This window comes from Molothrus aeneus, chromosome 6 (genome assembly GCF_037042795.1).
Source record: "Molothrus aeneus isolate 106 chromosome 6, BPBGC_Maene_1.0, whole genome shotgun sequence".
In the NCBI taxonomy this organism is placed as follows: Eukaryota; Metazoa; Chordata; class Aves; order Passeriformes; family Icteridae; genus Molothrus; species Molothrus aeneus.
The window spans coordinates 54448922-54463849 of NC_089651.1; the positions used below are offsets into that span (position 1 = coordinate 54448922).

Here is a 14928-nt window from a genome sequence, read left to right on the forward strand (position 1 = left end):
TAATGTATATTTGTTCTATGTGTGTGATGTTAGAGTGGTCCTTAGGGAAAAGGACACCACTCTCTTTTATTTCTTGCTCACCCCTTTGAAACCATACTTGGTACTACAATTGTTAGGTACAAAGTCCTGCTAGGAGCAAACAACCAGGAGCAAACAACTGTGCTGGCATACTGGGAATACTGTTCTGAAAATACAAGATGATAAACTATTTAATGTATTTCATTTTAGATTTCAGATTTCATTGCAGCTTTCTCTCCAATGGATTTGCTGTTTACTATATTGTCCAACACAGTCCTTCTGTGCTCCTCTTTGTCCAGAGCTGACTTTAATCACATAATTTAGATGTCTCCAGCTGCAGATCTCACAGCTGTGTGTATAGTTAAGAGTCCCTTCCACTTCTGCTTAAGCAGCTCTTTATTCCACTTCCAGACATACACCCAGCCTTCTGCCTGGTCAGGATATACTTGAACATGCAGAGTTATTACCAAGACTAAAACAACAAACTTGCATAGTGACTAAAGTATTTTTTCCCCAGAGGTTACAGATTCTGCAGTCCCACCTCTGGTAGTGGCAAGGCTCAATACCCCCTGCTGCCAGGAGGAGGCAGGGTAGGAGGAGCCTGCAAAGCTTCAACACTAATACAGAGAAACTGAGGGTATTTGAATTTAACACCCTCTCCCATTTTTTGGAGCTGGCCCATAGAGTTTCTTGTCTCAGGCTTGATCCTTAAATTTTGCAATAAATAACAATAACACTGGAAAAGGCCAACAGGGCACTGGCTGTTTCCCATGCACTAGTTGGAAGCCCACTGCCTCTCATATTCTTTCAGTAATTTTACCACATGTTGGAGTGAAGAGAGGCATGAGTTTTTCACCCTCCAACAAGTATAAACTCTAGTATAAACAGGTTTAAACTTTTCACACAATATGCTGCTCCCTTCTCAGAAAGCTTTGTTACACTCCCCATCAGCTAAAATTTCAAAACATTCTCAGTTTTATTTTCTTTAGGATGACTGCTAATTTTCCTTGCAAATTAACCAATTCTGCTACAGAGTGTTGATATCATCACCATCACCTCTGCCTTTGGATAGCAGGGCTTGGGGTGAGGGGCAGTGGGGCTTTGCTGAGTCAGACCCCTCCTCCAAGGTGTGGAGGGAGGTGACATCAGTGACATCATGCTCAGGGAGTCCCACCTCCTCTTTTTTTTACCGATGGGCGGGGTTTTAGTTAGGGAAGGGGTTTGGCTTTGTCGCATCAAACTCCTCGGAAGAGCTGAGAGGGTTGAAATCACGTCAGGGAGGTTCAACTCCTCCCCTAGGCTCGATTCCCTGGTTCATCCTCCACAGCTTTCTCAATGGTGTTAATTTGCAACTCTAAAGCTCTCTGGTTCCCGCACAAAGTTGTTAAACAGGTTTCTCAGGTTTCGGGCTAGTTGCTTTTGGGCTGTTAATTCTCACTCCACCCTGAGGCGAGCTATTGTTTCAGCCTCCGAGGCAATTTGCAACTTCATCAGCTCTTTCCCTGGCCCTTCCAACACGTGCTTCTTTATCTTTCTGGGCAGCCATTTAGGACTCCGAAGTGGAACCCCTACCAGGCAGTTTTTTCCCTTCTTTTGATAAAGCTCCAATATATACCTGAGTTTTCTGCCAGATTTTCTCAGGCCACACGTCTGTGTCTGATCAAGCTTCTATACCTGGGATTCCATTACCTATTTGCCAGAAAACACAGGTTTTAACTGAAAACTACCTTCTCCTTATTCTGAGCTGGACATACAGAAGAAATACCAACCAGATATCCTCATGAGGTGAAAACAACACACAACACTTACTGGCAAACTTTAGAAATTCAGGCAACTTTGGCTAAAGGTTTACTACAATATCCAGTCAAGATAAAACACTTCTCACAACATTAACCTGGACCATTCACCTTAGCTAACTTTAAATCGATTCGATGGTAAATTACTCAAAATATTCCAACAAGAGGGAATGAGGAGAAAAAGACAGGAAAGATCTAAAAAAGCACACATACAGCTACCAGCTCCTGGGTTCCAGCTGTGTTCAGACAGAAACTCCAAGAACAGGTAGGGCCTAGACAAGGTGATGGCCTTGTGTTGGACCCTAAATATCCCTTGGCCTTCATGGGTCTTTTCCCCAGGTGGGACTTGTGGTCATTTGGCCTCTCAGGAGCAGGGTTAGGGGAGAATGGAGCACTGCCTCTGCTGTGTCAGTGACTGGCAGCTCTGCCAGGCTGGGATACAGGCTCTGGGGGGTGTGGGGCACTTCACTGTCTCACCAGAGCAAGGCCTCACCTGTCCCTTTCCCCACACACACGCACCCCAAAATGTCTTAAGACATCTTTCCAGTCTCTGACACTGCCTCCCAGTTCAGCCATTTACTCTGATTAGTTTCACCATGAGGAAAAACATTGGAGGAATCAGAGGCTGAGCAGAGACTGTACCATTGGATCAGTGACCATTGCCAGCATGGCAACAATAGGACTCACACAACCAAAAGCTGCTGCAGCCTCAGTTTGGGAAGAAAATTAAGATGCCCCCAACAGCAAACTTCCATATTTTTCCCTAGAGATGGGTGAGGAGATTTTCTGCCAAATTGCTCAATACAGTTCATGTCAGGACCCCAATAATAATTTTGGTTATCCTCGCTAACATGTCCAGGAAGAGACAGTCACTGTTTCAGAAGGCTGTATCCATCTGATGAATGAGGTGGTTCTGCATTTCTATGAAGGACTCCTCAGCAAGAGCAGGATCTGTTCAGCCAAAGACCCAGAAGCCTGCTGCCAAGCTCTGACACAAGTAGCATTAAAGTAGCCAACCACATCACTCTGAAAGTACTGACATGACACAAGGGTAACATAGAAGCTTAGTGAAGACACTGGTGGATATCTTTTTATAGAAAAAACTTCATTGGTTTTCCCAAGACTGAAATAAATTTATAAAAATGGGTGAGGATGACAATGGTGAGATGAAGACACAAGGAACTGGCCACCTAAAATCCACAGACAATGGATTTGCATGGGCAAAGGTTCTATCAATTCCCTCTTGCAGGAACAGGTGGGAACACTTTTGAAAACAGAAATATGAAGAGTACACAATGGGGTAGAAAGAAATAAAGGGAAGTTGAAGACAGACACCTAAAAAGGCTCAACAGGGCAAAGATCTCTTCTGGCACATACTCATGTCATGGAAGGCCATTTCTTAGCTGGCCCTCTGCATTCAGACTAGGTAGTGCCTAATGCAAAACCCCAAGTTGTAGGAGCACTATAGACAGATACTACAGTGGCTGGCTGGAGTTAGCCTAAACCCTTCATCCAGAGCAATTAAATCCATGGACCTACCCTAAATCCTGCAAATCCATCAGAATACTTCTGCACCAGCCTGCAAGGAGTTTAGAGAGTCACAAGGTCCAGCAGGAGCTTTGGTTTCAGGCTCTGTACCACAGGAAAATGAGCAAACCAAAGCCAGACCTGAGCTGGCCTTGAAAGCCATCCAGTAAGGACACATGAACTCAGAACTCTGGCAGACCCAGGCAGGCTCTGCTCAGCTGAGACAATTGTTTCCCCCAGAAGCTGCATCTACAGCCAGTCATGTAATTGTCAGGGGTACAGACACAGCTTGATGGCTACTTCTTGTCTATATTTGAGAAGACCTAAAAAAGAGTCATTCCTGCTATACCCACTTACCACTTTGTGTTTTGGCTTTGTCATAGAAACTTCCATTTCTTCGGCACCTGAATTATCACTGGGAGAGCCAGATCTGAAATCCATCATCTCTTCCTCTTGTTTCTTGAGGCTGTCTGCTACTGTTTGGATGGCTTTTGTCCATTCTTCCCTGGCAAAATATAGGCAAACACATTAATTACTTATGGCTTTAGATTACCATCTGCCATGGCAAGGATCACCAAGGAATACAGAGCCACTAATACTCTCTCATGAATCAATGGAAGATATGATGAATTATGTGCATTTTCAAGCACTGCAAAAATGCATTTTTAAAATCTTTATTAATCATACTAGAAACAAGAGACAACTGAAGTCCTCCCAGTCTGGACATAATACAAGACTTTTTGGATAACAGAATTTCTAATGGGCATTCAGTCAACAGCTCAGGATATGACCTGGTCATACAGACATTTACATAACCAAAACAGACTTGCCAAAACCAAAAAAGCAAAAGGCTTGCACAAAGCAATTAAAGCAAGTTTCTACGTTTCTGTGGTGCACTGAAACACACATCCAACTCCTGGGGACACTATGGCACCTCTTCATAAACATATCCCAAATTTTAGTGGCTGTAGTGGCAAGAGATGTTCTTGGAAAAGGTCTTAAAGCTCAGGACGCTTAGGTTATTCTTCTGTTGTAAAGATGATGACATTAGTACAGCAATTGCTGTGTAAACTTTAGCAGAATGTCAGCAAAAGCAGTGACATTTCATCTTAGGCACAGGTCTTGGTTACGATAAAGTTTCCACAGCTGTTTCAGCAACCAGTGCTCTAACAGTGACCCCTTCAACTCCCATGGAGACAACTTCCACTCCAGTGTCCTTGGGGAGATTTCACACCTTTGAAGCTACTGAAGTGAAAGTTCTCGGCCTTCACTCGATTTCACTGCAAATTTATTGAACATAAAGAATGCAACTCATAAGGGCTTCCAGGGTCTCAGGACAGGCTTTAAAGACACACACGGGGGCTGAAGACACATCCAGTGGACAATGTGGACTTACATGTTTACTGTCTTTTGTATATGCAGGGAACAGGATGTGGTGATTTAGTTGGTGTTTCTAGGGACTGGTTAAATTCTTCTCCTAAGGACATCCCAGGTAAAATATTTTGCAACTTCAGCAGCAGCCAATGCTGAACAACTCTGTGCACAATCTGCAGTGCAGCTGTGCCATCCTTATCAATGTCCAATTATTCACTGGTCCTATGAAGCTGGTTTTTTTTTTAAATCATATCTGAACATGTGAGTTTCCATTTATAATGGATGCCAGAGGCAGATCATTCCCAAGAGGAAGCAAAGTCCATGGGAAAAAGTATCCAACACAAGATTTTAATAAAAATTGCACCACACAAGGTCTTTCCTGCCTTGTGCATTTTTATTTTGGATTTTGCCTGAATTGTGCACAATTCATCCAGCCCTGTATGGGGCAGCAAGGTGATGTCAAACATTCAGAACATTCTCCCTATACTCCCAGCACAGACTGCTCCATTCACCATCCCTAACACATTCCCTTATTTACTAGGCATATTTTTACATTCAAAATTATTACAAAAAGAACTTCTTCTTCCACACTTTTCTCTCTCCATTTCTTTCAAAAAAGCAAACATTGGTTCTAAAGGCATACAGAAAGCTAAAGGCATATTGACCTTCATATCTCTTTTGTTACTGACTTGGTTGAGATCTCAGCCCTCCTGAAGTGAGTATCTTTGATTTCTGGGAGAACAGAATTTCACCCTCAGCTTTTATGTCTCAAGAGTACACAACAGAGGTGACTAACACTCTGAGCCCTGAAGTGTCACAAAGCTGACTTAATTGGCTAGGAGGGAACAAAACAAGACTGAAATACAATCTTCCCCCAAGTGGAAACTGCTATTCACTCCCTTTAGGGTCAGTGACCACGAAGTTCCTAAAAGAAACAAGGACAAGTTTCTTTTTCTTTGCTTTTAATTTGACTAAACCTTTTTCTGATCATTGTAACAGAATCAAAAGCAATAATAAGGAGCATGCGAAGTGCATGCAAAGGCTATGAAAGAAATAAGTGAGTAATTCTTGGTAGAATTTACTGGTCTTCAAAATAAATATGTGCTACGATCATATCTAGGGAGGACCAGGCTTTTAAGATACCCACTCCCTTAGAACAATGATACTGGAATAATTTGAGTTCAGTTTCTGAAGAGCAAGTAAATATTTAAATACCCAGTTGCTGTATTATAGCTGTGCTGGAAAACTGTTCTCTCTGGAGGTGAGAGATCAATTCTCCAATGATGAGAGCACAGGATGTAGCTCTTAGCTTTGTTTCCTAAAAGATGAAACAGAAATCTGCACCTGCAGCAGCTAACTATCACCTTTATTATCTAATTTGCATAAGACATTAGCAATCAGCAATGATACAACTAACTTTTCCTTTAGAAATAGGGTGTCTAAATAGACTTTAAAAGGTCACTATTTTGATACAACTCAACTCTGCCTAAATCTCTATTTCATTTGTGCTCATCCTTCCAGAAACTCCCAGGTCAGAAACCCTTCATTTTACATACCACAACATTTCCAGTGAGAGATGAACCTTAAATTCCAGAAATAACTACCTGTGTGCTGGTACACACCTGCACCTGTCCGTTTTGGATACCCAACCTAGCAACAATTCACTTACAAACACTGCTCAAAATCCACTCTCTGAAACCCTCCCTTTAGGGTTGCTTTTATACTGGGAAATGCACTAAAACTGAAGGCACTCCAAAATTATTTGTCACTCTACAGTCCAGACGTACATCATCTGATAAATAAGAGCTTCAGCAGAGGACTCACTATTAATGCTGAACACTTGCATCTGCTTTTGCAAGGAGTTTATGCATTAAATATGAATGAAACATACCGCTCCTCTGGAGTCTCCACATGAAATGTTCTTTCAATTACTGTGGTCCACTGGAGGCATCTAATGATAAATGTGTTTGGTTTAGGTCGCTCTGTCTTCATCAGCTGGCACTCTACCACAATCAAGAAAGAAAGAGTCATGGTACATAAGCAGGTTTAAATAATCATTTGTCTTTATTCTTATCTAGCAAACTGTTGCAATTAATCAGCCACAGAAATCTCTGTAAGTACTTCTTTAGGAGACTTGAGACAATTTACTGTGTTGATGAAACCAATAAATAGCTTGGGAGATAGCCATCTAAGCAGCTCTGAAATCAAATTCTGCTTTGAAAGGCTCCACGTTTGGTCTGCCCATAGATGTAAGCAGAAATGTGATGTGATAACACAGAAGCCATTCAGACTCAGGTCCCATACTCTAAAGGTCATCCAGAGCACAGCACATGGCCAAAGCCATTTGATAATGTAGCAATTACATACACTGAAACTAAAATCAAGCCCCTACATTCCCTCCTATTGACTTTCTCACATAAAACCCTGTCCATGGTTTCCAGGGAGCTGCAGGAAGAACATCTGATCATTTTGCAGCAACCTGATGAAGATCAGACTCAGCATTTCCAGTCCTCAAACACTAGAGGGAACATCAAACTGCAAAGGCACCCCCTGGGAAGACCCCATTCCAAAAGCCTTCGGGAGAGCTGTGGCAGTCGGGTGCGAGCAGCTTCCATCCCTGCCAGGCTCTAAGCACAGCCTAAAAAGGCTACAGAAGTACAGCTACATGCTAAGCCACCATTTCCTTCATCAAAATGTTCTGTTGAGAGCTGAGTGTAATTTTTTTTTTAATGTTTAAATTAAAAAAAAAACCAACTTTTTTTAATTTTATTTTTTAAATTTTACTTTAAGCTTCTTAGGATGTTACAAGTGTTTATCCTTCAAATTTGGGCCAGAAAATGCTCCCGGATAAAGGGTATGCTTTGGCTCTACTAACAGAGATCTGAAAAACAAAAGAAAATCAATGAAATAACAAAAGGAGCCAAACCACCACATTTTTTGGACAAACGTTAATAGAAAAGCTAATTAATTAAACAGATCCTGCTAGAGGAAAGTCAAATTAAGAAACCAAGTCAGCAGGGAAAAAAAAATATAATTGTAAGAGTTTTTTTTCTTGCATTAAACTCTTTTCCTTGCAGCTAATGAAACCACAAGCTTGCTGTTATTTGGTCTTCAGTTTCTAAATAGACTCCTAAATAAATAAAAAGGCACTATGAAGACAAGAAGAAATTTCTGTTTACTGCTAGAGCTATGAACTTCCTCCACCATCAGCAATGTGCAAGTGGAGGACAGAATCCACCAGAATAACAGTACATATTACTAAGGTTACACTGGTACCATTAGGTTAATTTCATTATTGTGTAAATTTAGAATGCTTAGTTTTAAGTTCAAGCTCTTAATTAGCACCAAGATAAAATATTTACTGCCAGTGTTTTTGAGCACTGTATTTTTGGCAATATATTTCATGCCTCATTTGCTGCTGGAATTATAAGCTTTTCAATTAGTAACTTCATTTTTCATTACAAGAAAATATAATTTTTCTTTAATAGCACACTGAGGTTATACTGCATCCTCCTAAAGCACTCCAATTAGATAAGAGAAAGTTTATTAATGAGTCATGCAAAGGCTTTACTGCAATAAATGGCACTCCTTCATTCAGATTAAACAACTTCCACGTAGTGATGTGGCTGCGCTGGGTTCGCCCTTGCAGCCACCTCTGTGAGAGTCAAACACAACTGCCCGGGTGAGCCTGAGGCTGATAAATTCCACTCCAAAGATCTCACTCCTGCTTCCAGACCTCCCACCTCCTTAGCTGCCCTTCTTTTTTTGTTGTTTGTTTGTTCTGCCTCCCGTTTTTATCTGCTTAAGGTGATTAGAGGAAGGCTGGGGCTGTCCTCTAGGAGCCTGCACAATGCAGCCCTAAGACACCGAATCTGGCTGCAGACTCAGGAACATCAGGCTGTTTCCTAACCCTGTGCTAACCCAGAGCTGTTCTCCCATACTCATCCCAAAATACAGCATCATAAAGAAATAAACACAGAGGTTTTACTTAGATATTAAAAACAGTTTAGATTCATATTCGGAAGTAGCTGCATAGATATTTAAACTAGCCATGAACTCTAGATTTAACCATTTAATTTCAGCATGATAAACCACACAAGGTTTTTTCTGTTACAGACAGGGACCAATTACATGTCACTCTTCCCCTAAATCAGCACTGTCCATTGATATTTGTTAAGTTTGCTGATCCAGCAATCTTTAAGGCATACAGCAAGATGAATAATAGAGATTTGTCAGTTAATAACCACTATAATTCAGGGATGTCACCCAGAATTGTTTTGTTTAGTGAACAATATGCTGTCTAATTACCCTGCTCAATCATAACAGCACATATCAAGAAATACACAAGGCTTTACTTTACCAAAGTGCTATACCATATAGGTTCTAGAAGTTTGAAACTACCACTTATTTCTCACCATGTATGATGATCACATGGATTTTATCAATGAAATAAATGAACAGTAATTTTTTTCTTACTTTTAAACTCAACTGTGTGCTCTTCACTGTAGCTGAAGTTAGAGAAATCCAAAATTCACCTACTCTAATCATCAATGTATTACTGCAATGTGCACCACTCCAGCACAGCAGAGAAGATGCTGTGTAGTTTTAGGTCTGATTTCTGGCATGTTTGGGGATTCTGCTATAAAAACATTCAATTTCAAACAGGGGCTGAGGGTTACCCACTTTGAAGAAAGTTTTTCCTGTGAAACAGGCCAACGTAAGTATTCCCCATTTGCAACAGAGTAGGTACTATGAACAGCAGCCTGTTGAAAATTATTTAAATTTCTCTAAAGAACCTCTTGATTCTTTCCTGGCGTTTGGTCTTTTAAAGTAAGTAGGACAGAGAAATTGTTCCTAACAGGAATAGACACCAAGGCATTCAAATGTAAATTACCATTTTGTATTTGAAAGACACTTAGTATTATCCCAGTGACTTTCTAAAATGTCACAATATTTGCTTTCCCAGCACTTAAGCTAAAAGGCAGATTACTTTCGTTGAAAGTGTCAAACTCTGCTCCCTATATAATGACATCACACTTAAAACAATAATATCAAGGAAGAATCCTTCCTATTCCTGCTTTGGTTTCTTTAAGGAAGGGTATGGAGAAACAGAAAAAAGAAAACAGAAAAAAAAAAAGGAAAAAGGTAAATAAGGAAAATAGAATGATGAAAAAATAAAACCTCTGGAAGACAAACACAAATATTATGTTGAAGTGTCTGTTTTCTGTAACACCACTGGATAGATTCAACTCTGAACTGTTCAGCATGGCAAAAGTGAGGGGCCAGGAGCACCAAGTTACAGACCTGCACAAAGGTGGCTCTTAGTAGCACCACACAAAAAAAATCAAAAAGTCGAACCACCAATCTGGCCATCCTGTGCCCTCTGAAAAACGCTTGACTGCAGACACACAGTCCTGTCCCAAAAGGAGCTCTCGTATTGTTGAGCAATTACGTTTTCAGCAGTACAACAAAACCACCACAGTCCATCTTCCTTTTTGACAGCCGGGAGCAATAATCCCTTTCTAACAGGAACAGCCTCTCTCTCCATGTGGTTTTTCACAATATACTGCTTTTCTCAGCTATATGGTTTTAAAGGCTTATAACCTAATAGGGAGACATACATGATAATCCGAGATTACAATTGGTATGAAGGCTACTTATCTCACAGATTTACAACTCAGCCTCTACTGGTTATTCATCTGCAGGAGCTCTGGAGCAGAACTTTTAGGTACAGACTTTTTTATTCCTTCTACCTTATTAGTAGTAAAGTACAGAACACAAAACACAAATAAGATTCAAACACTCAGGCACCACGCTTCATGAGTGTTACTTTGGGTTCTTCTGTATTTGTTTTTTGTTTGTTGTCATGTTTTTTTTTAATCATCAGTAGGTTAATTCCAGAGAAAATAAACTCCTTAAACAGAGCAAACATTAGTATATGCCTATTTTAAAAGGAAAATTAGGTGGAGAAAAGGTTTTTTAAAATAAATAGTACAGCTCTCTTTAGCTAGAGGGGCTTAGAAACAAGTTTTCAAAAATGTATGATTAAAACCCTCACAGACCAAAAGGAAAAGGCCAGTGTAGGAGAAAGAAGGGACTGTCAAGCACATGGAAATCACACACTATTTATTGCTAATACTTTCTTCATACCCATTAAAGGAAAAGACAGGTGACCATTAGTTGTTATCTTCTGTCATAGCTTTCTCATTAATTATTTCCCACTTCTCATGAGCTGACAAAATCACTCAATATGAATTTTACACTAAAAGTAATAAAATTCCCCCTTTAAAAAAACCCTCCTTTTACTTGCAAAGATAAAAAAGCCTACATTTTTGTACAGCAGAAGAGGTTAAAGATTTTAATCAGAAACATGGGACCACTTCCAAAGAACAGACTGACAGAGACAGCCTGCCATCTCATTAAAAAAAAAAATCTGGTTCACTAATTAACAAAAAAAGTCAGGGCTATCATGGATGAAAAGAAAACAGAAAGATTAATTTTTACAAAATATTTAATCTTAATATTTAAAATAATTAATTCTTTTACAAAATAATTTCCCCCACCTTTCACTGGCAGGAGGCTTCTGCAGGCCTGTGCTCTGGCCTGAGCCTTCCTCCAGAGACAGCTCAAATTCATTCACACTAACACAACATGTTAACCTGAATGAAAGGATAAAGCAAGCAGGTTCAAAGGGAAAGACTGTGGTGCAAAATACATCCAAACAATGATCCCTGAGATGAGCTCAGCTGGTTAGAGCCTGGTGCTAATAACACCAAGTTTGTGGGTTCAATCCCCATATGGGCCATTTACATGAAGAGTTGGACTCGATGATCCTGTGGGTCCCATCCAACTCAGAATATTCTGTCAATCTGTGAAAGTGTGGAGGGCACCCAGAAGGGACAGAAGTGCTGGCAGCACTGCCTGCTACTGCCTACATGAGAAATTAAATCCTGGTGGGGAAACAGCTGCTTCTGTGGGCCCAAATCCACAACAATGACTTCTAGCAAGGAGGGCCCCACTCCAATCTTCAAGGCCTTCCTGAGCTGCCACCAAGCAAGAGCCACTTCTAGGAACATCCTCCCACCCATCACCCAGCCCACGATGCCTCTTACAGGCAACTCTTATAACTCATCTATCTACAGGCACGTGCTGTGTCTTCTCTGACAATGCTCCAATGCCATGGTAACAAACCTGTTTATCTATAAATGCTGAAACTGATGGGCTCAATCTGCCAAAAAAGCACCACATTGCTGTTGAGAAAACTGATTTAAGTCAACCCATTTTAAAGGCAACTTAGACAAAGAAAAGGTGATGGACACATTTTTACTCCTTAGTACTGAGCTGCCCAAGTAATGCAGTTAGCAGCAGCAAGAGGATGGAAGAGTCCTCCAGAAAGTGCATTTGTGTTAAAGGCCTCTGGCTATAGACCAAGTACTGAATTAATTTATAAATTAATGGCTTTCTTCTGCTTTGCTTTGCCTTCTCAATCTGTAAGAAGATACCAGTCTAAAGAGGAAAGTACCATGTCATTACTGAAATGAAAACACTACAAGAATTCTCCCTCTCAAACGACACAGAAAGCCCCAAAGCACTCTTGGAATCCTGCACAGAGGCACCAGGAAACAGCATGTCCATTATGTATTCCCTCATCACTCACAACAGGTATGTGCTGCTACTGGGGGAAAAATAATGAACATTTCCATTAATTCCTACTGCTGTCTAGCCCTCTTCCAGGAGCAGGGTGTTTCAAAATAAATACCTGCTTAATGATCAGCTACAAAGAAGAATCCCCTGTATTTTGAGCTACCTTGTAAGGAAGAGGGAAAGCCCCTACCCTTCTCTCTGCAGAGCTTTGCTTCCAGTAGTCACCAGGAACATGGAACAGATCATTGTTAATAACAGGTGCCACAATGATCTATTTTTAAGTGGTGGAACGAGACACAGGCAGATCATGAGACAGGAAAGATGAAGAACAGGAGAAAATAAAAGCTGGAAGTATACAGTGAAAAGTTAAAAACATGAGCAAGAAAAGGAAATTATCTTCAGAGTCTTCTATCACATCCTGTGCTGCAGCACCTGAGCAAAGTCGGAAATGTTTGCATAGTAGAGAGTGCAGAGGTTAGGAGATTGTTATTATTTCCAAACCCTTTTGTTGGCTTTGATAGAAGAACTATGGGTTTGTGTTCAAAATTAAGAAAATTCAAGTGTGCTTTGTTAAAACATGTGCTCACTCTGCATTCTCTTATGCTAACAATTAAATAACTCTGACCAATGTCAATGCCGCTGGAATCCAGATCTGGTGGCAGAAATGCTTCTGCTGTACCTACCCCACCAAGTACATGCACCTGGGTAAATTTTCACTTTAAAGCAATTTGCTGACTAACATACATACAAAATATTAACAAATAAACCCATTTTATTCAATAACCAGAAACGCTAAATTACTAGAAAGCTTCAAAAAAACAAGAAAAATAAGCAGAGCATCAAACCTCCACGTTACAATCATTCCTGAGAAACACAGTGGGATTTATCAGCTCAAATAAACACACTTTGTGTTTAGACACAGCACTCTGGGCAGATCTGAATGCTACTGATGCAGCTTCCCAGCTGTGTTACAAGAAGACATCAACCCCAAAGTGGACAAGGAAGCAGCTAGAAACACTTACGAGCTACTGAGAAGTTATTTAAAGGTGATTCCCGCTGGTCCACATCCTGTGGCCGTTCCTTGTAGCCAATGAAGGTGCCATCATTCTTCAACAGAAAATACCGTGGCCTCCATGTTTTGATGTATTCTCCTGGAAAGAGAGGATGGGCAAAGTGAAACAACATCAGAAAACACCCCAAAATACTGACACATCAATAATTTCTGTTAATATTGGAACTGTATGTCATCCTGACAGCAGCAGTTGTAAGAACATTCAGTTCAGTCTGATACAAACAGTGGAAAAACACAGGCACTGAGTCACATACTGATAGCAATGTTAGCCATAAAAATGGGACTTCACAAAAGGTAAACAGCTATGTTTTGTTCTTCCATCTACTTTGATTTCCATTCAAATTCTGCAACATCTGCCTTAAATGCATTTTAAATTTTAAAAAAATCAGAGCAGATGTCCTATGTATTATTTTTGCTATTGTCATTTTTCATACTGACAAGTGGAGAAATTTTTTTCATTTACATTTTGCAGCGCAAGTATTTTAAACAAGAATGGGTAATTTACTAATTAGTCAACTGCTTTATCAAACCAACAGTCACTTTCAGACCATAAGAAGATAATTCTCTGCTTATGTTACATAACATCACTCACTTCTCTCACAACATCTCAAGCATGAAACACAAGATGATACATCACAATATGAAGGAGAAAACACTGGATGATGTATAGCCACCACAAAGTCGAAAACAAACATCTACTCTGAAAGATATGCCACCCTTCTTTGTCTGAGGAAACATCCATTGCTCACACCATGCTACTGCTCATCTGAGTAACCTGCACAGGTGACACTTGCATGACTGCATTACAGCCACATTCAAAATGTTCAGCAGCAGAATAAGAAGGAAAGAGTTAATCAAAACCTCAGTTATTTACTGGATTTATTAAGGTCTTCAGGGAAGGAAGCAGAAATCCCATTGAAGGCTCTTCTGGATGACTGTCAGTATGCCTGAGTTTTTTTGCTCATTTACCAGATCATTGTTTTCTGAGGCAGTCTCTCAAGAATCTCAAATAGCTTTTCATGGTGTCAAGCTGCCCCTCTAGGTCCTAAAAGGTCCTGTTTCTACTCAACTGAGTCACAAAAATCTCATTCAAGGTGTTATTCTAAACACAGTACTGGCCACACTTTTCCAATTCTGCTCACCCCAAAAACTGATTTAAAATTTTTAAAAGCAAGTGGTCAACTACAAAGCACCCACAGCCACACATCAACCATGCCCTCCTCCCTTCTGTATGGCTTCTCACTGGTTTGTTTAACACTGGGGAGAAGATGAGAGAGTACACTCAGAGCTGAACTCCTTTCCAGCCTGCCACAGCAGGACCACACCTGTGCATCCTGTAATGCTGCCCTGCAGTGGCTGGTGCCCAGTGCCCACAGGTTCACCTGCTGGCAAGCTCTTCAAACAACCAAAATAGATGAGAGGAGAAGGCTCACCAGATTTACTGGCTCTGGCAACCTTCTGCTGCTCTGCTGTTCTCCAAGGCTCCTCTCATACTTT

The 14928-nt window shown here is 40.6% G+C and overlaps 1 protein-coding gene across 2 annotated transcripts in view; it reads right to left on the reverse strand.

The window, feature by feature from the left end:
- AKT1 (AKT serine/threonine kinase 1) overlaps positions 1 to 14928 on the reverse strand; it is a 78580-nt gene that overhangs the window by 26184 nt on the left and 37468 nt on the right. For both annotated transcript variants that reach the window (XM_066552011.1, XM_066552012.1), the window contains exons 3-5: positions 13382 to 13510; positions 6607 to 6718; positions 3699 to 3846 (exon numbers count right to left, since the gene is read on the reverse strand). In XM_066552011.1, coding sequence (XP_066408108.1) covers positions 3699 to 3846; positions 6607 to 6718; positions 13382 to 13510 — 389 coding nt within the window. The remainder of the gene's footprint in view (positions 1 to 3698; positions 3847 to 6606; positions 6719 to 13381; positions 13511 to 14928) is intronic.